The 26,217-nt window shown below is 44.8% G+C and overlaps 1 protein-coding gene across 1 annotated transcript in view; it reads right to left on the reverse strand.

Annotated features, from left to right (window-relative positions):
- The window catches only part of LOC128941423 (CBP80/20-dependent translation initiation factor-like), a 487,587-nt gene that overhangs the window by 18,103 nt on the left and 443,267 nt on the right, over nt 1-26,217 (reverse strand). The window contains exon 16 of the mRNA XM_054283182.1: nt 22,419-22,574. Within this exon, the coding sequence (XP_054139157.1) occupies nt 22,419-22,574 (156 nt within the window). The remainder of the gene's footprint in view (nt 1-22,418; nt 22,575-26,217) is intronic.

Raw genomic sequence — 26,217 nt, forward strand, 5'->3', positions numbered from 1 at the left:
ATTGTATTCAAAATATGGTTAGTCGAATGATAGAAAGAACCTGGCAGACTAGCCTTCTTGCCCAAGAACAAAACGGGGGAAGTGTGGAGAGTTTTGTCAAAGAGTGGCTTGAGGAGAGAGGACACAGCCGAATTTATTTGGTAAAGATGTCCTAACTAGGGCAGAGGCCTTTTTGCAGGCAGGGTGTCTGTTGAGAAAGTAGCAGGCTAAAGAATGGAAAAGTACAAGACAGTGGTTAATTCCAAATCTTGCACCTGCAAAGATAACGTGTCCTTGGGCCTAGCGGAGGATGATAAAGAAATGGACAGCGAGGTGTGAGAAGTAGAGAACGTAGGCCCAAAGGAATGTGGATGAGTTAATGGTATAGTTTAACCAATAGATTGCTTGGCTTACAGAATATTCATGAGCTTATTATTTGCTGTATAAGTGTTTGATGCTTTCTTTAATAAACTGGACCTGTGATGAACCATCTGGTGTCCTGGTCTCCTTCCTACGACAGGATAACATCCAGTGAATATGTAATGAGGACCCTGCTATTGATATGCCAACTATCAGCATCTGCCATCTGAAGAAAGTAAGGACCAAGGCCCAGACTGGAAGTGATAAAGAGAAGGAGCCAAAACCACAGCCAAGAAACACGCATGACTCTAAAAAAGCGGACCCAAGGAGGGGCCATGTAAAATAGTTCCTGGAATATGTGAACTAGTTTATGGAAAAAATAGGATATGCATAACGGTCTATGAATATGCAGTGGGCTGATGTAATGGAAAAGGTATTTAAGGGGTATCCCCAAAGGTGAAGATGTGCTCTTGGCTGAGTGCCAAGATGTACCCGGCTGTAATCTTGGCTTTACTGTCTTTGTCTCCTATTGTCCTTTATTAAAACTTTTTAAATTTTCACAGGAGAGTGAACGTGTTTTTCACATAGAACCACTTCCATCTCATCAGCTTGGGATGAACAAGATGAGTGCATGCATTAAACACTGAGAAAAAGGAGAAAATGTGGGAAAACTGGCTTCCTTAGTATCTGAAACTCATTAGGGAAAGGCAAACTTTTGAAAAGTGTTTGGAGTGATTAAAGATGCCCATATAAAATTTTCTCAGCAGAACTAAACATGTTTCAAAGTCACATCCTTTAGTTAAAATCACAGTTCAAATTCTCAACCTTATGTCTCTTTTCCACTCTTATTTTTTCATGTTTCCTTTCCTTTACAAATAAATGCCTATTTTTTTACCAGCTCCCCAACAACTGGAAAGTAGCTAGGGAAAAAAGAGCCAATTGTGTTGCTGCTGTTGTTTGTTTGTCTTGTTATACATATATATATACATATATATATATACACATAAAGAGCTGTTATTCCTTTTCCTATATCTTTGCCTGAAAGCCCTGTAATTTCTAAGTTATAATAATTCAGAGGGAAGGGGGTCACATTTTCTATTCCAAGGGAGGTTCCCACCTTCCTTGGCAGACACCTGTCCTTTAAACCAGGACAGATCTTGGTGCCCAATGTGGGGCCTGAGGGCATTGAGAGGAACGGGTGAAAAAAGAATAACAGTTACTGGGTAACCTAATTTTGGTGAGCTGAATATAAAAGCCTTGTTTGGCAGCACCACGGGGTCTGGCATACCCTGGTTCAGTTGGCACATGGTTGTGGCTATATTTTTCCCATTTGCAGCTCCTTATCTAAATATGGGCCCTATGACCAAGGCAACTGTGGCTGTTATCCAGTTGGCACTATGTGTGGCTGCATTTCTCTTCACAGAAAAAAGCAAGGCACAATTTCCCAAGGATATTTCCTGGGAATCGCAGCAAGGAACCTCAGAGAAAGAAAAAACAATTCTTATCTCATTTGCTATTCCTGTTGTTTTGCACATGTGGAATGTGTTGGAAGATTATTTACCTGAAGAACTTTGGTAATTGGATTCTGCTGAGGGTTGTTTTGTTTCCTTGGCCAATTGCAAAAAGCTGTGTCCTGACTCTCGGGCAGACAGTCACGAGTTTTCTTTAGTATTCTTTAGTAGTTAGAAGTAAGCATGATATAGTATAGGATAGTAGATCTTTAATAGAGTTGTAATGTAATATAGTATAGTTTTAATAAAGCGAGTGTTCAGCATTCCGAAACCTTGGAGTCAGATGCCAATCATTCACAGATGTTGGGGTTGCCATGCAATTACTATAACTATGGGTCAATAAGGTGAGGAATTAATGGATTTTTAACTTCCTCTGGAAGGCAGGCACATGGATTCAGAGCATCATACACTAACTATATATTTTTGGGGTTACTTTAATAATGGTACTTACTGTGAGGAAATGACACCGGGGGAAATTTTCTCCCAACCCTTCAGCCCCACCAGTTTTTGAAGGGTTCAACTCTTCTCTAAATGTTAATGATATCATATAGTGGCTGGTGTTGCTGATATTCCTGTTCTATTTAGCATTCAGAGATAAGGGAAGATTGACTTGGATAACCAGCCTGATATCTACCCCAGAGAATAGGGATGCTGCCCCAGAACCTGACATGGCCCCAGAAACTAGGGAGGCTGCCACAGAGCTTGACACTGCTCCAGAGACTAGGGATGCTGCCCCACTGCCTGACCCTGCCCCACAGCCTACCTCAGAAATGAACCACCCAGATTAGGTGGGAGTTCTGGTGAAGGAGATATATGAGATGGGCCAGATGCTGAAGGAGTACATTTCCCCAGTTGGTGAGAAACCCTTCCCCTGCCTCGAAGAGGGAGAGCCTAATGGAGCAGCAGTGGAACCCACAAACGTTACAGCCGTCCAGGTTCCAGCTGAACTGCAAGGGCAGTCACAGCCACCAGCAGTCACCCCTGTGGAAACAAGGAAGTTTAAGATGAAATTGGAGCACCCAGATAAGGATAAGAAAGGAGGGCCCCCACAACCTGCAGAGGAGCCAGAGGTTGCAATTATCGCTGAGTCCCTGACATAAGAAAGTCTCCATAATCTGCACAAAGACATTGTATGACAGGGACATGAGGCTTATACAACCTGGTTACTTCGGGTTTGGGACCTTATGGGTACAGGTGTGCAACTGGATGCTGGTGAGGCAAGGAATTTGGCACCCTTGACCCAGGACTCAGGTGTGAATCAGGTATTCGGAAAAGGAACTGGGGTCACTTTCCCTCTGGGAGAGGCTTTTAATGAGTGTCAGAGAGAGGTTTGTCCACAGAGAGAGAATGCAGGAGCACCATCATAGAATGTGCTGAAAGACCCTTGAGGAAGGGATCCAACAGCTGAGAGAAGTGGCAGTATTGGAGGTACTTTTTGAGAGGGATGGACAGCATGATAATGACCCCGACAAGGTCAGGTGCACAGGGCAAATGGTGTGGAGTCTGGCAAACCTAGGGTCATCTCAATACACCACCTTCATTGCAACGGTTATTGCTGATACCAACCGAGAGACAGTGGGTTCTGTTGCCAAAAAGCTTAGAAATTACAAGAGTATGATCAGTGGCCCAATGCAGGCTCATGTCTCTGCTGTAATTAAGAGCCTCCAAGAGGAGATGAGGGAGATGAAGGAGGAGGTGAGGAGGAACAGTTCCCATATGGCACCAGTGTGAGTCACAGGCCCCAAAGTCAGAGCCCAACGTCCCCCAGCTAGAGAGAGAGGGTACACCTGACAAGCTGACCTGTGGTTCTTCCTGCGTGACCATGGGGAACACATGGGAAGGTGGGATGGGAAACCCACTTTTGTCCTGACATCACGGGTGCATCAACTCAAGGAGGGAAACACTAATAGAGGGAGTTCTACTAAAGTGAAGGTAGCCCCAACCTCCCATGACCGAGCTACCGGGTATGATTTGTCAGACACCCTTGAAGGTACCTCTAGTATGTATGCCCAGGAAAGAAATACTAACCAGGGCTAGAGGGACCCTGCCTCAAGCCAGGAAGGAGCACAGGAAAACCGGGTCTTTTGGACAGTGTGGATCTGATGGCCTGGCACATCAGACCCACAAAAATATGAAGCATTACTTGATAGTGGTGCACAGTGTACCCTAATGCCATTGGGACATGTGGGGACGGATGTAGAAAGGACATTCTGTGCTGTTCTTGTGAGCCAGCAAAGGCTTCCTGATGATAAGGAAAGCCCCATATCTCTCCTGAGGAAGACACCAAGGTTGTCACCATGGAGATGTGATGAAGGAGAGAAAGTTAAAAGATACGGACTCTAGCTGGCTCACAGAATGACGTGGCTCCTTGATCACCTACTGAGAACTTTGTTTCTTTCTTATAACCAATGGACAGTGAATGTGTATGTTGAGTGAATGTAAATATCTTGAAAAAGTATAAAAGCAACATGTTGCTGTAATAAATCTCTCTTGCACCCTTCTGATGGAGTCGTGGTACTTTGTGCATTTGTGCTCTATAACGACAGGTGGAACCTGTTTCCATTGCTGGGGTGACAGGGGGATCGCAGCAATTGACCCTGTTGGAAGCCAGGGTGCGCGTGACTGGGAAGGAATGGCAGAAACATCATATTGTGACTGACCCAGAGGCCCTGTGTATTCTAGGCATAGATTTCCTCTGGAATGGCTATTACAAAGACCCAAAGGGATGCAGATGGCCTTTTGGAATAGCTGCTGCAGAGGCAGAGGACATTAAGCAATTGAACACCTTGCCTGGACTATCAGAAAACCCATCTGCAGTAGGACTCCTGAGAGTGGAAGAGCAACGAGTACCAATTGCCACATCAAAGGTTCAGCACTGGAAGTATCGGATCAAGATCCCCATCCACAAAATGATCCGTGAGCTGGAGAGCTAAGGGGTGGTCAGTAAGGCCCACTCACTCTTCAACAGCTCCATTTGGCCTGTGCGCAAATCTGAAGGAGAATGGAGATTGACTGTGGACTACCGTGCACTGAATGAAGTGACTCCACCACTGAGTGCTGCCGTGCCAGACATATTAGAGCTCCAGTATGAGCTTGAGTCCAAGGCAGCAAAGTGGTATGCCACTATAGACATTGCCAATGCATTTTTCTCCATTCCTCTGGCAGCAGAATGCAGGCCTCAGTTTGCTTTCACTGGGAGGGGCATGCAATTCATTTGGAACCGACTGCCCCAGGGGTAGAAGCACAGTCTCCCCATCTGCCATGGACTGATCCAGGCTGCACTGGAAAAGGGTGAAGCTCCAGAACATCTGCAGTATATCAATGACATCATTGTGTGGAGGAACACAGCAATGGAAGTATTTGAGAAAGGAGAGAGGATCATCCAGATTCTACGGGAAGCCAGCTTCGCCATCAAGAAGAGCGAAGTCAAGGGACCTGTCTGAGAGATCCAGTTCCTGGGAGCAAAGTGGCAAGATGGATGGCGTCAGATTCCCACTGAGGTCATCAACAAGATCCCTGCGATGTCTCCACCAACCAGCAAGAAGGAAACACAGGCTTTCCTAAGTGCCATAGGTTTTTGGAGAATGCACATTCCCGAGTACAGCCAGATCGTGAGCCCTCTCTGCCTGGTGACCCACAAGAAGAGCGATTTCCACTGGGGCCCTGAACAGCAACAAGCCTTTGCCCAGATCAAGCAGGAGATCGTTCATGTGGTAGCCCTTAGCCCAGTCAGGATGAGACCAGAGGTGAAGAATGTTCTCTACTCTGCAGCCAGGAACAATGGCTTGTCCTGGAGCCTTTGGCAGAAGGTGCCTGGGGAGACTTGAGGACGACCACTGGGATTCTGGAGCTGAAGTTACAGAGGACCAGAAGCCAACTACACTCCCACAGAGAAGGAAATCTTGGCTGCCTATGAAGGAGTTCAAGCTGCCTCGGAGGTGATTGGCATGGAAGCACAACTTCTCCAGGCACCCTGACTACCGGTTCTGGGGTGGATGTTTAAAGAAAAGGTTCCCTCTACCCATCACACCACTAACACCACATGGAGCAAATGGAGAGAACGTGATACTGAATGGATATATCATATCCCTTATCATGCACCAGCTGCTGGGAAAGTTGAATGGTGCATCGGACTGCTTCAGACTACCCTGAAGGCACTTCACGGGGAACTTGTAGAAATTGGGAAATGAACTTAGCAAAAGCCACCTGGATGGTCAACACCCGAGGGTCCATCAATTGAGCTGGTCCTGCTGAGTCTGAACCTTTGCACACAGTGGATGGAGATAAAGTCCCTGTGGTGCACATGAAAGGTATTTTAGGAAAGACTGTTTGGATTAGTCCCACCTCAGGCAAAGATAAACCCATCTGTGGGATTGTTTTTGCTCAAGGACCTGGTTACACTTGGTGAGTAATGCAGAAAGATGGTGAAGCCCGCTGAATACCACAGGGAAACCTGGTCCTAAGTGGGAACATGTGTAAGGTTTTATTTTGTAGAGTTTATTGATTTTAGGTATGATGCAGATGGTAATAGAATAAGGGGTGCATAACGTCTTGGGTTGGAAATGCAAGATGTGGCTGGGGTGTGTATTCTATTGCCATCTGTTAGAGGTGGGGCAGTTATCTTCTGTTAATTGGGCCACCTGTTAAAACCAGGTGGGGCAGTTTTTCTTTATCTCTTCCACAACCAGTCCTCCCTCTGGGGAGATTTCTTCTGTTAATGGTCCATTGAGTCTCACTGCATGACTGATAAAATTACATCATCCCATTGTGAGATGCTCTGCACAGAGGGAGGAGCCAAGCATTCCTACCTGGATATAATCTGAAATTTGGAACACCACAGTCAGCCTTTTCCACTGGATTCCCAGAGCAGCAGCTTTCTTTTCCACTGGATTCCCAGAGGAAGACCAGGCCCATCTACACCACCACCAGACCTTCAGAGGAAAACTAAACCCTTCTACAGGATCACTGCTTCAACAGAACCACATCTGTCACTCCAGAAGGACTGCAGCCACCATTTAATGGGACTGCTACCAACACCCTGACCAACAGGGTGTCAGGTTGTATTCTGACTCCGTCAGTGTTGTTTTGTATTACTGCATTTTTGTTTTATTTTTATTGTTTCCCTAATAAAGAACTGTTATTCTTATCCCCATATCTTTGCCTGAGAGCCCCTTAATTTAAAAATTATAATAATTCGGAGAGAGGGAGTTTACATTTTCCATTTCAAGGGAGACTCCTGCCTTCTTTAGCAGATACCTGTCTTTTCAAACCAAGACAGCTTCTCCCCCTGATTTGCTTTTGTTTATACTTTCTGGGGTCTGAGGCAAATGGTGTGACCTTGGTTCCCAGGCCCAGAAGGTTTGTTTAGTCTGACCAAAATGTGAAGAAAGCTAACTAGTCTTCTATATCGAGTTCAGTTATACACTAATGCAGTACAGAATCTAAAAAATATAAAAGCTAAAAACTTAAGGCATCACCCACATGCAGAGAGATGGTTGAGCTAGCACCAGAGTGCCCCCTGCAGTCTTGGGGGAATCATTGCACCTGCCCTGCCTAGCCAGGAGCCAACCATGCCCCTACCGGCTGTGACCATAGCTACACCCAAGGGGAAAGTGCTTGACAGCTGAGAGAAGGCTGTTATTAGGTTTCTGTTTTTGTTTGTTGCTGTTGCTGCCATTGTTGTTGCTTGTCTTGTTATATGTACATATATATACAGGCTAGTAAAGAATTGTTGAATTGTTATTCCTTTTCCCATGTCTTTGCCTGAAAGCCTCGTAATTTCAAAGTTATAACAATTCAGAGGGAAAAGAGTCACATTTTCCATTCTAAGGGAGGTTCCCGCCTTCCTTGCCAGACACCTGTCCTTTAAACCTGAACAGTAATTCAAAGAATTATTATTGCTCTGAAAATTTTGTCTTCACTCTCTTCTGTTTTCAGCAGAGAGCTGTTTGTTTGCTTTGAAAATGATGTTTACAGCATTTCAATGAGCATATGGTCCATCAGTGTTTACCTCATATTAGCCAAAATTTCAGGCAGAGTTTTCAAGACATACAATAGGTTTTTCCCCCCAGTTCATCTTTCTGCTGAGATGTTTGGAAAATGTTAGCTAAGCCCAAGGCACATACTATTAAATTCTCCCAAACAGTTCACAGATTCTTTGTAGAAACACACAAAATTATTTTAAACACAAGAACAAGGAAAAAAATATATAAATTAGGGACAAATATAAACAGGCAGTAGTCTAGAAATTCACTCCTGGAGTGTTTAGCTTTTGAGCCGGGCTACAAATAAAATATATACTCACCTTTTTTATTTTTGCTATTCTTTAGTAAAGAATATAATGTGGAACTCAAAGCAATAAAGTGGAGTTAGTATTATCAGCAACGATGAGACAGACAGGGAGACTGAGAGATGGTCAGAATCTAAATTTATTGTGGACTACCTATGCTTATATACTATTTTAGGAAGGCTAGTAATGTTTTACTACAATGATTGGGTTAGTCATCACATAAACAAACTTATTCATTTTACAATATCTCTTGCTTGCAGAAGCCTTGATGTAATTTTCCTTTCCGGTAAGTCAGTCTGATTTAATCTTCTAGAAATCTTCAAAGCTGTTAGTTCTTGCCAAGGCTTCCTGATTATCAAATATCTTATGCTAACCAGGTCCAAAGTCCATCATCTGTCTTGTGTATCCCAATGTAGGATTGATAAAGAAGGACCTGTGGTGGCCCAACTCCAGTCCTTCCGCTGTTGTGGTGTCTTTGATGATCCTGCTCTCTGCCAGGAAGACATGGTCAGAGAAAGTCTGTAACTTCACTTGGGCTTTTCTTGCCCCACCTTCCCACTCACAAGGTTGGGACACACTTCCCTACCTCAAAAGGCAGTTATGAGGAGGAATATGTCACTGTCAAGTGCTCAGATATTTGCCTACTGAAGAACAGTCTTATCTACTTATGATGAAACAGAGACCATATCCTATCCCCAGACTTGAGCAGGCACCATCCACTGTCATGCTGCCCTCCAGGACCTCATCTGATGTGACTAAGCTGAACAAGGAGAATGCATTTGCTCCATCTTGTCTATCAGGGCACCATGTGCTCCACCATGTCCATCAAGACATGTGCTCCACCTCATCCATTCAAGCACTATGTGCTCCACTACGGCACCAAGAGATACCAGTTGCAAGGGCCACAGTTCAACCTTTGCCTTGATATTTGGGTTGGGGAAGGCCCACAGTCTGACCACCAAGCCCTGGCAGAGGCAGCAGAGTAGGGCTCAGCAGACAGAACTGCTGGTATTCTGGGAATCATAGTCCGAGTCCATGCCTGTGGTAAGCTGACCATGACTGAATGCCAGACACTCACCAAAGCCACTCTCATGCCACAAATTGACAGGGGAGAGAAAATGTAATGAAAGAAGTACTAGCACTTTTATGACCACAAACCTGAACTCAACCAATTGCATTCATCATGTGCAATCTAATTCATATTTACTTAAAATATTTTGATGCAAACACACTATACCCATGCCACTGAAGCCACTGAAACTGCGAATCAACATGTGCTGGTTGTCAGTTGCCCCTGTACAGAAGCAGAAGAAATGTACACAAAAGTCACTCTGTAAAAAAGCTTCAGCAAAGACAGTCAAGGAGGACGAGGAAAGCAAAGAGGACGATGAAGCAGAACCATCACAAGGGTGATTTTCAGGGTCATCATCACGGCCATCACAGGAACTAGAAGAGGATACAGAAGAGACAACCACCACTCTATCCCTATCCCTGAGTGAGCTGCAGGAAATAGAAGAAGATTTCAGCTGTCATCCATGTGAGCATATTACCGCCTGGCTGCTCTGGTGCTGGGACAACAGGGTCAACAGTGTGAAATTAGAGGGTAAGGAAGCCAAGCAGCTGGGATCACTTCCTAAGGAACCAGACACTGACAAAGAAATGGGAAAAAAGACACAAGTCTTAAGTCTCTGGAGGTGACTCTTATCAAGTGTGAGGGCAAGGTATCCCTATAGAAATGATATTCCATGTCACTCAGGCAAATGGACTGCAATAAAGGTATTCAATACCTGAGGGAATTTGCCATGGAAGATATTATCTATTTTGACTTGGACAATGCGCAGCTCCCCATGGATCCAGATGATGTCTTATGTCAGTGACCCATGTGGCAGAAATTTATGGAGTGCACCAACAGTGCATGAAACCCCTTGAAAATATTACTCTGGAAAGATGATGCACCACTGTCACTGTCATATTTTCTGAAAAATCCCTTTGCCAGGATTTCTTCTCCTGGGAAGCTGAGAAGCCTCAGACAAAAATTAAAACTATAATTATCTGATTGCTTCTCCTGTGTTTTGCTGCTTTGAAATGTGGTTGGAGATTGTTTATGCAACATGTGAATTGTTTTTTACCTAATGACGAATCACAGTCCAGCTGTGTCAAGGCTCTGGAGAGTCACGGGTTTTTCATTAGTATCTTGCTAAGCCTTCTGTAAGTATCCTTTCTCTATTCTTTAGTATAGTTTTAGTATAGTATAGTACAGTATAGTATAGTATAGTATAGTATAGTATAGTATAGTATAATATAATATAATATAAGCCTTCTAAGAACATGGAGTCAGATTCATCATTTCCTTCCTGCCGTGGGGGACCCTGAAAATACCACACACCACCAACAGTGGGTGATATGATTTGGCAGCTCTGGGAATATGAAGACAGTATACCTTCCTGTGTTGTTGAGGCTGTGGAGAAGCTGTGAGATAAACTGACTCTGGAATTCCAGCAATTCAGAGAGGATATGTTCTATTCCCTACCTGTACGGGTCCATATTTCAGCAACTGACAGCAGGCATCCTCTTGCTCAAGAGAGAGGATATAGAAGGTATACACCATGGGCTACTCTGTGGTTTTACCTACAGGACCACAGAGAGGATATGAGGAAGTGGGACGAACAACCCCCTCAATCCTAGATGCACGGGTGAGGTAATTGCAGGGAAAACAGCCACAAATTTTTTTTTTCCAGGAAAGTTGCTGCTCCAGTCTCCAGCGGACAGTTTTCCAGGCAGAATGGAAGGTCTGATCATACTCCTGACTCTGTGGAGAGAAGTTATAGGCCATTTCTAGAAGATCTTAGCAGGGAACCTTGTGATCAGTATTAGAGGGGCCCTGCCTCCAGCTAGGTGGAGGAGAGGCATTACTGGGTTTACTGAAATATGTGGATTCAATGGCCTGGCACAGCAGCCCCAGAGGACTACAAGGCATTAATAGACACTGGTGCAGTGTACCCTAATGCCATCAAGCTATGCAGGGGCAGAATCCATTTGTATTTCTGGAGTGACAGGGGGATCCCAACAGCTGACTCTATTGGAGGCTGAAATCAGCCTGATTGGGAATGAGTGGCACAAACACCCCCTTGTGACTGGACCAGAGGCTCCATGAATCCTTGGCATAGTCTATCTCAGGAGAGGATATTTGAAAGGATCCAAAAGGGTATTGGTGGGCTATTGTTATAGCTGCCATGGAGATGGAGGGCACTGAACAATTGTCTACCTTGCCTGGTCTTTCAAATGATCCCTTTGTTGTGAGGTTGCTGAAGGTTAAAGAACAGCAGGTGCCAATTGCTATCACCAACACTGCATCAGAGGCAATACTGCACAAATCAAGACTCCGCAATTCCTATCCATGAACTAATTCATCACCTGGAGAGCCAAGGAGTGATCAGTAGGACCTGCTCACTCTTTAACCGCCCCATATGGCAAGTGCAAAATTCTAACAGAGAATGGAGGCTGACAGTAGACTCTTGTGGTCTAAATGAGGTTGTGCCACCTCTGAGTGCTGCCATACTAGACATGTTGGAACTTCAATATGAACTGAAGTCAAAGGCAGCAAAGTAGTGCCATAATTGATATCACTAATGTGTTTTTCTCAATCCCTTTGCCAGCAGAGTGCAGATCACAGCTTAGTTTTACTTGGATAGGTGTCCAGTGCACCTGGAATCAACTGCCCCGGGGGTGGAAACACAGCCTGACCATCTGCCATGGACTGATACAGACTACACTGGAAGAGGGTGGAGCTCCAGAACACCTCCAATACTTTCATGATATCATTATATGGGGCAATACAGCAGAAGTTTTTGAGAAAGAGAAGAAAATAAAACTAATCCTTCTAAAAGCCTGGTTTGCTATAAAACAAAGTAAGGTAAAGGGACATGCACAGGAGATCCAGTTTTTAGGATAAAATGGAAGAATGGACATCAGCAGATCCCAATGGAGATTTGTTACAGGGCTTGCAAGGGTTGCAGGAGTGAAGAGATAGACGAGAATCTTGACTTCATGATCAGAAGGCTGGATTTATTATTATATGATATATGTTACATTATTACTATGCTAATAGGAATAGAGAGAGAAGTTCAGAAGCTTGCTAAGCTAAGAATAGAAAAGGAATGAATAAACAAAGGAGCTCTCTCTGATTCTGTCCCAGAGAGAGCTCAGTCTCTGATTGGCCCTTAATTGTACACACGCAACATGGGCCAATCACAGGTGCACCTGTTGCATTCCACAGCAGCAGATAACCATTGTTTACATTCTATTTCTAGAGCCTCAGCTTCCCAGAAGAGGGAAAAATCCCAAAGAAAGGATTTTTCACAAAAGATGTCGGTGACAGAGATTATTAATAAAGTAACAGAGATGTCTCCACCAACTACTGAGAAAGAAGCACGAGCTTTTTTAGGTGTTGTGGAATTTTGGAGAATGCACATTCCAAATGAGTCTGATTGTCACCCCTCTCTATCAAGTGGCCCAGAAGAAGAATGATTTCCAATGGGGCCCTGAGCAACGACAAGCCTTTGAACAAATCAAGCAGGAGATAGTTCATGCAGTAGCCCTCGGGCCAGTCTGAACAGGGCAAGATGTAAAAAATGTGCTCTACTGCAGCTGGGGAGAATGGCCCTACCTGGAGCCTCTGGCAGAAAGTGGCAAGGGAGACTCAAGATCGACCTCTAGGTTTTTGGAGTAGGGGATACAGAGGATCTGAAGCCCCCCATATTCCAATCAAAAAAGAGATACTGGCAGCTTATGAAGATGTTTGAGCCACTTCGTAGGTGGTTGGTACTGAAACCCAGCTCCGTCTGGCACCCCAGTTACCTGTGTTGGATTGGATGTTCAAAGGGAGGGTCTCCTCTATACATCATGCAACTAATGTTGCATGGAGTAAATGGGTCACACTGATCACACAACAAGCTTGGATAGGAAACCCCAGTCATCCAGGAATCTTAGAAGTGGACTGGTCAGTAGGCAAAGATTTTGGAATGCCGCCAGAGAAGGAGATAACACATGCTGAAGAGGCCCCACTATATAATAAATTACCAGAAAGTGAGAAGCTATATGCCTTGTTCACTGATGGATCCTCCTGTCTTGTGGGAAAGCATTGGAGATGGAAAGCAGCTGTATGGAGTCTCCCATGACAAGTCGCAGAAACTGCTGAAGGAGAAGGTGAATTGAGTCATTTTGCAAAGGCGAATGCCATCCAGTTGGCCTTAGTCATTGCTGAACAAGAAAAATGGTCGATACTTTATACTGACTCATGGATGGTGGCAAATGCCCTTTGCGGGTGGTTGCAGCAATAGAAGCAGAATAACAGGCAACACAGGGGTAAACTCATCTGGGCTGCTGCACTGTGGCAAGATCTTGTTGCCAGGGCAGAGAACTTGGTTGTGGAGGTGCGTCATGTAAATGCTCATGTACCCAAGAGTTGGGCTTTTGCAGTTTGAATTTATTTTATTGATTCCTTGTTAAGTGGTTCATTCTGTTGTACCCTCATGTTCTCTCCGAGTTGGTTTACCCCTGGGTTTTACCCTCCCTCAAAACTGTCCCTCGTACCATTCCCCGCCCCTTGTTCTAGCTCTTTCCCTGCCTGTCAAGGCAACCCAGCCTCTTATTCCCAAACCTTCCCTGACTGCAACAGCCTTTTGGATTTCTCCTATTCCTCGAAACCCCATTGGCCCATGTGACCCATCCTCTCCACCCTCCTACCCCAATTGGCCCCAGACACTTGATGTAATCCCCTCACTTCTCCCCTGAGGATTCTCTGTTTGTTAGCTGTTTGTATCCACCCCCTGATTTGTATCTGTACAAAATTCCTTGCACAGGAGTGCCCAGGGCTCTTTGTTTCTGATCCCTTCACCTGGAATAAACCCTTTCTTGTGGAACCTCAAGACAGAGAGCCTTCTCCTTTCTTCTCTGCCTGGTCCCTGTCGTGGCTTGTGTCTGGCCCCATAGAGCAAGCGGCTCTAAAGGTTCTGCCTCTGGTAAATCCCATACCAAGGCAGTTCCCCACTCCTGGTGTGGCACCGGAGTTCTAAGAGCTAGCCTGGGTTCCAGCAGTCACTTCATTGGGCCACTGAAGAACATTGGAACAACCAGCAGGTGAATCAGGCTATTAGGATTGAAGTGGCTCAGCTGGATTTGGATTGGCAACACAAGGGTGAATTATTTCTAGCTCGGTGGGCCCATGATACCTTGGGCCATCAAGAAGTGCAACATATAGGTGGGCTCATTATTGAGGGTTGGACTTAACCATGGGCACTGTCACACAGGTTATCAATTGATGTGAAACGTACTGCAATCAAGCAGGCCAAGCAGGTAAAGCCTCTGTGGTATGGAGAGGCTTGGCAGATTGACTATATCATATTCCCTCAAACCTGTGATGGCAAGTGCCATGTGCTTATGATGGTGGAAGCAACCTGGATGGCTGGAAACATATCCTGTGCCCCATGCCACCACCCAGAAAACTATCCTGGGCCTTGAAAAGCAAGTCTTACGGTGACATGGTACTCCAGAAAGAATTGAATCAGATGATGTAACTCATTTACAAAACAACCTCATAGACACTTGGGGCTAAGAACATAGTATTGAGTGGGTGTATCACATTCCCTATCATACACCAACCTCTGGAAAGATTGAATGATGTAATGGATTGTTAATGACTACACTGAGAGCAATGGGTGCTGGGACCTTCAAATGTTGGGATAGACATTTAACAAAAGGCCACCTTGTTAGTCAATACCAGAGGATCTGCCAACAAGGTTGGCCCTGCCCAATCAAAATTTCTACATATTGTAAGTGATAAAGTTCCTGTAGTGCACATTAAAAACATGCTGGGGAAAACATCCAGGATTATTCCTGCCTCAGGCAAAGGCAAACCCATCTGTGGGATTACTTTTGCTCAAGGAGCCAGGTGCACATGGTGGGTAATGTGAGAGGATAGGGAAGTCCAGGGTGTGCCTCAAGGAGATTTGATTTTGGGTGAGAACAGCCAATGAATTAAATTGTATTATATTAATAACTGTCCAACACTGTGTACTGCCACTTTTATGGCAGCTGCGTGCACTTCACCTCACTAAGCACCTCATGGCATGGATCTTAACTACAAATGTTCTGGGGATCTGAGCCTGATTTTCTGTGATCTTTGCACTCTCACCAATGAAGAATGAACTTTGATAAAACTGAACAAGTGCAGCAGCACTGGAATTGGAACTGACTCAAATGTGCAACATGCAACAATCCAACACCTCACACCATCTTTCTTGCTTGAAAGACTGTTACCAAGGATGAAGACCAAAGTCACAGACTAAATGAATTCAGCAAACTTTTTTTTTTATTTTGGTGGACATTTTATGAACACTTGCAGAGGTGTTCTATAGACTAAGGGAATGATGTCTGTATTGTATATTTATCAAAACAGATAAATAGTGAAGGTGATGGAATATTGGGAAATGTGAAACTTGGCATGACATAAATGGTATGGAATAAGGGGTGGATATTGTCCTGGTTTCAGATGATATAGAGTCAATTTCTTCTCAGTAGCTGCTACAGTGTTTTGTTTTGGATTCAGAATGAGAATGGTGTTGATAATACACTGATGTTTTGTTTTTTTACTAAGTTGTGATTATCCTAAGTCAAGGAGGTTTTTTTCTTGTCTCATGCTCTGACAGTGAAGAGGTTCACTAAAGAAACTGAGAGGAAGCACAGCTGGGACAGGTGACCCAAACTGACCAAAGAGATATTCCACACCATAGAACGTCATGCCCACTATATAGACTGCAGCCAATCTGGGTTTGGGAAGGATAGTCTGGCATCAGTCAGTGGGTGAAGAGCAATTGAATTGTGCATCACGTTTTTTTCCATTTTGATTATCATCATCATTATTATTATCATTTACCATTATTACTGTATTTTGCTTAATTTTCAATTATTGAACTGTTTTTATCCCAGCATACAAGTTTTACTTTGATTCTTCTCCCTATTCCAAAGGGGGGGGGGGGGGCAGTTGAGCAAGCAAGCAGTTCCATGGTGTTTAATTTTCAGCTGGGCTTAAAACTATGAAAACCCATTAAATTAGTACTCCCATAATGGAATTATTATTGGAATTACAGCATAGCCACTCATCTCTGCTGTAGGCATCTGCCCAACTCCCACCATGGACACCATCTCATTCCTCTCTAATGGACTCCCACATGGTTCAAACCAGCTGATGAATGTTGACAAGGGAGTTGGAAAAGGAATGTGAGGCAGAGAACACAGTAGGTGAGCCAAGACTCTTATGCTTCTAGATTTAACCTGTAATCATCCCCCAGAGGCTGGGGCTGTTTGCAAGAAAAACTGCCCTTTGCAGTTTTCCCCCATATTGCCTGGGTATAGCTCCTCCAGAACTTTACACTAATATTTACACTAAAAATTTTAAAAGCAAATCAAATCATATCAAATTGGATCCTTTACCTTCCTGAAACACCCTAGGAACCCCAAGAGTTAGAGCTCCTGTGTTCTGTGAAATTGGATTTTTATGTTAATTTAAAATACCCAGGAAGTAATCAGTCTAAAATTTTTAAATGTTTCTCCCTATCACCTCGTGTATAAGAATCAAACCTTTTGGTGCAATTATACTTCTGGCAGCCTTTCTAAATCCAGTAATGCCCCCCCTGTGGCTGCCATCAGGAATGTTTTTAGTTTATAACGATCAAGCCTGAGCCTTTAGTGGCTAGGTTTTTAGCTAAACGATTCTTTTTAAGATGGATATGTATGTGATGATTTTGATAATAATTGTATTAATCATGATACCTTGCTTGCTTCAATGTGTGCAGAGATTAATTAATAAAAGGAGTGGTTTTGGTTGAAAAGAGAATGGGGAGATATTGGGACGCACATGACATGATGGACTTTGGACCTGGTGAGCATAAGAGATTTCATAACAGGATGCCTTTGCAAGAGCAAACAGAACTTTGAGGATTAAATCAAGACTAAGCTGAAGATTAAATCAGGACTTAGCAGAAAAGAAAATTACATCAACTTCTGCAAGCAAGAAATGTAAAATGCATAAGTTTGTTTATGTGATGATTAACCCAATCATTGTAGTAAAACATTACCAGCCTTCCTAAAATAGTACATAAGTATAGGTATTCCACAATAAATTTGGATTCTTCTGACCAAATTGGAGTCTTTCTGTCTTTGTTCATCACCAATATCTGGTCAATAAAAGAGCAGTTCCTGCTGCAAAGCAGACAAAGAGTCTGCTTGATTTCCTAAGAGAGAAGGCTGCATGCCAGAATCTGCATGGCCTGTTATATGATACTCAACCTTAGTTACAAAAGGCTTTTCGTTTTTGTTTCTGGTTTGTTTTCTAGCAGCTTTGCAGACTGTTGGAATATTGCAGTCAGGTAGAAAAATTATAAAAGAAAGACCTCATAAAATCAGGCCTGGTCTGTTAGACCAGTGTCTAGCCTGTCACATCTTCTACATGCAGCTAGCACTTTGCAAGTTCCCACGTGGAGACTAACCCGGTATGAATAGTTCGTTAATATAACAATCTATTCCTGGGTAAAAAACAACCATCACCTGCATAAACATTAAATCTATCCCATGAGAATCAGTGAAGAAAATATGTAAACAGTTTAAGAATAGAGAGATTTGATGGACAAGTAAGATACCTTTTACTAACCAACAGAGTAATTGGCAAGAAATCTATTGTCCTGGTTTAGAGCAAATTTGGGAGAAAACCTCCAAAAGGAGTCCCCCCCAGAAAGCAAACCCACATGGCCCCTCCTCCCGACCGATTCGGGAAGAATTTCCTCGGAGAGAAGTGGGAAAAAACCTGTTTATTTAACAGGCACAGCACTCCTCAGCACAAAAAATGAGCAATACCAGATGAAAAAACTCATTTGTTGCTCTGAAGAGATGACAAATTCAGAAAATCTCCCCGGTGGGTGGTCACTCTCTTATCAGTCCCTCTGGCACTGGAAAAGGCTGCTGCCCAGAGTAGGCCCCGGCAGGCTACAAAGTGAGAGCTCTCGGTGTTTCCCCAGGTCCCAGACCAAAGCAGGTTCGAACAGTTCCAAAAAAAAGGGAAAGAAAAACAGTCCAGGGAACCTCTCTGCCTCAGCTAGCCAAACCAACTAAAAAACAACAGAGCGCCGTGTTCTGCCCCATCCGTGCCCAGACATCACAGTGGAGGAGTGAGAGCAGGCTGATAACAAAACTCCGTGCTTCTTCTTCTCCCGCCCTTCTCTTCCAGAGCCAGTCTTTAAAGCACAGAATATAATGTCCAGCATGAACAGAATACCCGATTGGGGATACAAGCATCATAACGTCACCCTAGGACACTATTAACCAATTAAAGTTGCGCACGAGGTCTGTAAAAACTCTATAAAAATGAGTTGTGTGAATAAAAAATTAGCTTTTCCTGCATGAAGAAAATGGAGTCTCACCTGATTTATTCCGATAAGAATATGTGAGAGGAACAGCTCTGCAGATACCAAGGTCAGTGGAGAAGGAGGGGCAAGAGGTGCTCCAGGCACCAGAGCTGAGATTCCCCTACAGCCCGTGGTGAAGACCATGGTGAAGCAGCTGTGCCCCTGTAGCCCATGGAGGACCATGGGGATGCAAAGATCTACCTGCAGCCCTTGGAGGAGACCCATGCTGGAGCAGATGGATGCCTGAAAGAAGGCTGTAAACCTGTAGGAAACGCATGCTGGAGCAGGATCTTGGCAGGGACCTGGAAACCTGTGGAGGGAGGAGCCCACACTGGAGCAGGATTGCTGGTAGGACTTATCACCCTGTAGGGGACTCACAGTGGAGGAGGCTGTGCTTGAAGGACTGCACCCCATGGGAGAGTGACCCACGTTGCAGCAGTTCATGGAGAATTGTTGCCCCCGGGATGGGCTCACATTGGAGAAGTTAATTAAGAAGTGTCTCCCATGGGAGGGACCCCATGTTAGAGCAGGCAAAGGCCTACTCTTCCTGGGCAGCATCAGAAACAACATGTGATGAACTGACCATAAGCCCCATTCCCCATCTCCCTCTGCCACTGGGGGAGGAGGTAGAGCTGGGAAGGAGGGAGGGGTGGGGGGAAGGTGTTTTTTAGATTTATTTTACTTCTCCTTTTCCTGCTCTGATTTTGTTAGCAATAAATTCAATTAATATCTCTGATTCGAGCCTGTTTTGTCCATGATGGTATTTGGTGCATGATCTCTCCTGGTCTTTATCTCAATCCATGAACCTTTTGTTATATTTTTCCTCCCCTGTTCAGTTGTGGAGGGGAATAAGAGAGCAGCTTTGGTGGGTGTCTGGCACCCAGCCAGAGTCAACCCACTACACCAATCCATCCATACCTCTCAATAAATAATACTGCATTGTCACCTGATGCCCCAGCCATGTCCCCAGCACAGATTCCTCACTGAGACACCTAGCACCAATTTCCTTGTTGCCATCCTCCTTCCCACCTGGGCCAGTTCCACAACTAATTATGGTGTTAATAAGTTTTTATTTGTGGGGAAAGGAAAGGAGCTGGAGAGAGGAAGATTTGCAGGGGAAAGGAAAGAGACATTCCTGGCTCATTCATCAGGCAGCTTTCCCCTTCCTCTTGTTTGCTGAGCTTTGACTGAGTCTGCCAGAGCTGTAAAGGAAAAGGAAGAGGAAAAAAGGAAAAAAAAGAGAAACTAAAAAGCAAGAGGAGCTAAAAGGACAGGCAGAGGGAGAGATGTTATCTTGTCTCTGCTAATGATTCATTGTCAAAGGATGGGTGAATGGAGGCAGAGAGCTAAGCATGATTGTGGACAACACAGAGGGGTTTTGCTGGGGGATACCCAAGGGGGCAGGAGTTAGGGGCAAGGGGATGAAACTGTACACAGGGGCATATGTGCTGATCAGCAGGAAGGGAAAAACCCAGTGAACCTGTCCTGAGGAAAGTGGAGGACCCAAACCTTATAGGCCATGGTAACACCCCCTCCTGTCCTGGAACACCAGCCCATGTGTTTCATGAAGCTCATCAAAGGACAAGTACTCTGCATGATTAGGGAATTTTCACCCTATCACAGAGCACCTGGCAGAGCCAGTCTGTGCAAATATCCTTGTCCTCTCCTGGGTAAAGCTAGAGGAGCTCACCACCTCCTCCTCATCTGAGTCTACAGCCTGACTTTGGTTCTGGCAACCATCTCAGAGCCTGGCACCTATCACTACTAAAAAATAGGTGGTCGTGATCTCCTGGGTTGGCCCCGGGCATCACAATTACCTGATGGTGGCAAAAAATGATGGCAAGATGAAAGCCTATTGCAGAGCCATGGAAGAGAAACAGCATGAGTCAAGGTCACAACCCTGTGGAGAGAGCAGTCTCAAATCAACCATTTTGGGGCAGGAGCGCCAGAAGACTCAGGCGCACCCATGTCAGCTAAGAGTCTTCTCTGACAAACAACACCCTCTCCTACCTTCTCCTCTGGAGATATAGGCCCCATCACAATGCCTGCACTCTTTCTCACTGCTACAGTCACCATCTGTGAGCCCTACATACAATATTACTGTGAAGACAAAATGTTTATTATGTGTTTTCATTCAAAGAAAACTTCCCATACATGTTAAAAGTCACTGTCAGCAGTTTCTTTATGCTTCCTTTGGCAAGGGTCTAGCAGAGAACTTACTTTACAGCAAAATATTTATGGCCCAACAGAAGCACTACTGACAATTTGAGATTCACAGCTCCAGCCCTGGGCAATGAGGCAGGTTTTTCTGAGAAAGTCTTCTACAGACAGCAACAAGAGACAAAACCACCATTAAAACAGGATGGGGGGAAACCTTCCTTGAGTTGCCTTTTCTGTTTGTCCTCACCAAGATATCTGCCACCATCTCAAACCATGAGATTCTCAGGCTCTGAAACAAACTCATCTGGAGCTTGGGTTCTGAAATGTTCCCAACCCTGGTGGCAGGGCTAGATTTGTGCTGAACTAGGTGGGGAGTAAGGACATGTAGAACCTTACTTCTCTGCTCTTCTCTCCCCTCGGTCCATCTCATCTATTCAGGGGACTTCACCAACTTTAAGAAGCTTTTTAAGCCCCTTGGGTGTGGATTTTTGCAACACTGGGACTGGCAAACTCAAATGTTGGGTTCGCAATCCCAACTGTTGGGCTTTGCAAACCCTTGGACAAAGGGCCTTGCTTGGAGCACATGTCCTTATTTAGCAAAAACACAATATGCAGGAAAAGCCAAGCATCTGTGCAGGCGTAGGTACTTTTGAGGTGGGAAGTGTTGATGCTAGCAAAGCAAATCTCTAGGAATCATAAAACAAACAGAATCATAGAATGGCTTAGGTTAGAATGGACCTTAAAGATCATCTCATTCCAAACCCCCAGCCATGAGCAGGGGCATCTTTGACTAGACCAGGTTGCTCCAAGCCTCATCTAACCTGGCCTTGAACACTGTCAGGGATCGGGGGTGTGGCAGGACGTGTCCTCCCCCTCTCTACCACAGATAGTTGGTGCATAAAGAGATAACCTAGGGGCTGAAAGGCCCAGCAAGGGGTCATCTCTGACACCAAAAGGGCTCAGGCCTCAGCTACAAATCACCATCTTAGTCTGGAGAGCAGATGTGGGAAGAGATAAAATAAATATTCTTGACTGAGACACACTGTTTTGCAAACTATAAAAGACACACGAGTTATCACAGAGGTAGAAGCCTTCTAAACACACACCCTGACAATTGTTTGAGACTTCTCCCCAGAGTTTGGATGCAGATTCTGTGGTTACTTTCCTGGGAATTGAGGGAAAGGATCTCGATGTGTGCCCCACCAACAATGGGATGGTAAGATACATGGAATCCTAAGTTGTATGATTTCTTCACTAGCTGTAAAATTAATAGGTACCTTTAACCTCGCACTGTATATATCTACTAGTATTCTCTCTTTTTGTCCTTATTCCTGTGTGGTATTAGTTTAAGTCTTATGTCTGTTAGTTTTGTATCTATTAAATAAATAATTCATTCTACAATGGACTGAATCAGCCATTATTAAAGAACTTGGGAACGAGAGTAGGTTTTGGGGTGGTGGCTGCCTCAATAAAGCTACTGCCTGCTGCTGGAGGCCTGGGAAAAAGTCAGGGACTTATCTAAACCTCCACATCCTTTTGTAACAGGGGGCCAGAGCTTCTTTGGGCAACTTCCAGTGTCATTTATGAATCATGAGCACCTCAGAGCTGCAACGTAATAGCTTGGCTCACCAGTGGAGAAGGACAAAGTCTGAAGGCATTTACCTCCCTGAGGCAGGTATAAATGGGGCAGACAAGAACTCGAAAGGGCTCTCCCATGCTGCTTCTCATGGTACTGAAGACTTGGCAGAGAAAGGTGATGAACCCCAGCCAGCGTTCCACATCCCGCTGCTGCAACTCCTCCTGCATGGTGAAGTCCTTCTGCAAGAAAGACAGAGACAACAGGCTACATCAGCAAAACCACATCACCATGAGAGAGGCAATGGCTGTCTGGAGAGAGAAATAAGAGAAAATTGAAATGGCAGGGGAGAAGGAAGACAGACAGTCTCTTTAGTAACAGCAGGGAGATTACTCAACACATGTGAAGTAGCTGGAATTTCAACACAGCAAAGCCACCAGAAAGCAGGTACTCGTAGAAATATTACCAACCCTATCAATATCTGTCATGGTTTGTGCTAGACATGGAGTCTCCCATGGCCTGCCATCCCCCCTGGACCGACATGGGGACTCTTTTCCATATGCACAACCAAGATCAAATAAAAGCAGGAACAAAGAGGTTAAATGAAATCCAGGAGAAAGACAATGAATGCTGGTGGCCATGCGGGGTTTGGTGGTCCAGGTGAACTTGTCCAGCCTGTTCATTCCTCTATCTTCAGCACAACCAGTGTCTGGCCAGAACCATCCTAATGGCCTGGCTACTCCCTGGGATCTCACAAAATTATGGTAATACTGGGTCCCTGACAGACCAGAAAAAGATCAGTGCAGCCTAGGCTTGGCATTGAAAGGTCACCCTGCTCTTGAGCTGATGGTTGCCATGACAAAGGATTATCCAAGTGACATGATTTATGGAGCTGGGGAGTCCTCCAGCTGGGGACATGTTGTGGGTTGACACTTGCTGGATGCCAGGCACCCACAAAAGCTGCTCACTCACTTCCCTCTAAACCCTCTGCAACTGGACAGAGGAGAGAAAATTTGACAAAGGGCTCATGAGTTAAGGACCTGGAGAGATGCCTCACTAAATAATATCAAGGGCAAAACAGGCTCAAATTAGAGATATAAGGTGAATTTATTACTAACAAAATCAAAGCAGGATAATAAGAAGTAAAACAAGACCTTAAAAAAACACCTTCCCCCCCCCACTCCTCCCTCCTTCCCAGCTCTGCCTCCTACCTGAGTGGTGCAAGGAGACAGGGAATGGGGGTTTTGGTCAGTTCATCACTGTGAGAGTCTGTCCAAATTTTCCCTCATCTGCCTCACGATCATCCTTGGGAGACCACTGAAGAGACGACCCCCCTGTCTAGAATATCTGACTCTGAAGGAGAAAAGTCACACGCCAAGGGCCCTGAGACCTGAAAGCTCAGTGTTAAGCTATTGTTTTCACAGGTGTGTTTGCTGTATGCTAAGAAGGGGGCACCGTGCCCCGTTTGCAACAATAGCAGCTTTGGAAGCTGTCCCACCTCTCGGCCTGGCTGGACTTCTCCTGAGTTTCAGGTGGTCTCCCACAGAAGACCCTCACCTGTTTTACAACCACCGTGACAGACAGACTGAGATGTAAGAAGCCTCTTCATCAAGGACTGAGACATGAAAAGGCCCCTCTGCTCCTTCCAAGGACTGGGACTGAAACCCTCAACCCGGGGGAGATGTGGGGGGGAGGCAAGTTGACCAAAGCGAGATGTTTGCCTGCAGGTTGTGACCACTGAACCAAGAAAACAATGGCTCTCATTTACTGCTGAGAACACAGACTACCTGTTACATCTGTTCCCTATTGTATCTGTTTCCCCTCCCTCACAATTTTCAGTAATAAAAACCTCTGAGTTAGCTAGAGCCTTTGAGATCTCCCCAGCGTAACAGGCGGATCCTCGACAGGACTGGACCAAAGGACTTCGTCTCTGTGTTGGTAGCAATATCCCCTCTCCCTCTCTCTCTCTCTTCTCTCTATCTTTTTCTCTCCCTTAATCCCTCTATCACATTTTTGCTGTGGTTATTTCAATAAAACTGCATTTGTTTTGATTATCACTGCAAACCCCCTTGTACCGTGTTGGTTTTTGCACTCTGAGATCACTCCTACGAACCATCAGGTCATCTGTTCACTAGGACAGATCCTGACAATCACCCATTTATTTCTCTTGCTGCTCAGGGAGAGGAGTCCTTCCCCTACTGCACCATGGAGTCCCTCCCACAGGAGACAGTTCTCTGCGACGTTCTCCAACATGAGTCAATCTCACAAGCAACAGATCTCTGAGAACTGCTGCAGCGTGAGTCCATCCCACAGGCAGCAGTACCCCTCAAACTGCTACAACATGGGTCACTCTTCCACGGAGTGCAGTCTTTCAAAGACAGGCTGCTCCAGCATGGGATCAGGGCCCCTCTCTCCACAGATCTCCCACAGGATTACAGCCTCCTCTAGACATCCACCTGCTCTGGCATGGGGTCCTCCACAGGCTGCAGGTGGATCTCTGCACTGCTGTGGACCACCATGGGCTGCAGAGGGACAGCTGCTTCACCATGGTCTTCACTACAGGCTGCAGAGGAATCTCAGCTCCAGTGCCTGGAGCACCTCCTCCCCCTACTTCTTCACCAACCTTGGTGTTTGCATGCTGTTCTCCTCACACTCATGTCTTAAGTTTTAGTTTTCATATTTTTAGATTATGTACTGCCTTAGTGTGTGAGTCTGAACTTCATATAAAGTGTTAGTAAGTTCTCTTCACAGGGTAGTGAAACAGAGTGGAAATTTTTCAGAGTAGAAATCCATTTTGGATTTAGGTGAAATGTGCCACTTTGAATTATCAAGTCTGTAGCTTGCAAGCATAACTGTTTTGGTCTGCATTCAAGACTGCCTGTTCTCACAAAAAACCTATGCTCGAAAATACTGATTCAGCCGAAGGACAGAGATAAGAAGGGCCCCTTGAACTTGAAACAGACGGAGACTGTGGCTGAGGCTGTGGGAGACAGGGCCGGGTGACCCAGGAGTTCTTTCTATACTTTCTGATAAAAAACTAGATGCAAGGGTAACTAGCTGCAAGTGTAAAACCAAAGCTGAAGTTGCAGAAGACAGGGCAAGATGACGCAGGAGTTCTTTCTGTACTTTCTGATAAAGAAAAACAAAACAACCTAGCTGCAAGTGTAACGGGAAACCAGTAAAATGAACATGTATGAACCTATTGTTAAATTCTATGCATATAAATTAGTAAGGGAGACAAAAAGGATCGGGAGTTCTCAGGGGTGCACATGTCCTTTAGGGGGACAACGATCCCCACATGCATCCAGTGCTGTAATAAACATACCGGCTTTATAACTTTTACAAAGTTGTGCAGTTTTTTTCTTTCCGCAAATCAGTAGGTAGACAAAACAATCCTTTTCCAGCTTGAGAACCAAGGACAGCTATTACAGCCTCAGGCCCAAAAAGCATAAGCAATAGCGAATTGAAGAGAGCAAACAAGGAGGATGGGACTCCATAACCTGAAGCTGTAATTGGACAATTAACCTCAATATGTAAATGGACCAAAACTTATAAAAGTGTGAAGATTCATGACCAGTCATCTATCTTGTGTCCATTTTGGGTCCATCTTGGGTGTAGCCACAGCCAGGCTCTTGTATTGCCCAAGGTGTATCCTTTAAATGCCTTTTAATAAATACCTACTTTATTCCTTTAACTCTGTCTAGTCTCTGTTCCAGGTCAGCCTCTCTAGGCATCAACATGTTCTCACTTCGCTCTTCTTAAGTCATAATTAAAACTGCCCCACATCCTTTCTTATTATTTCTTTTTAAACGTGTTATTACAGAGGCGTTACCGCCATTTCTAATTGGCCCAGCCTTGGCCAGCAGCATGTCCCTCTTTGGAGTC

Source organism: Melozone crissalis, unplaced genomic scaffold (genome assembly GCF_028551555.1).
Source record: "Melozone crissalis strain CALT ecotype California unplaced genomic scaffold, PUWL_Pcris_2 ptg000035l_1, whole genome shotgun sequence".
Lineage (NCBI taxonomy): Eukaryota > Metazoa > Chordata > Aves > Passeriformes > Passerellidae > Melozone > Melozone crissalis.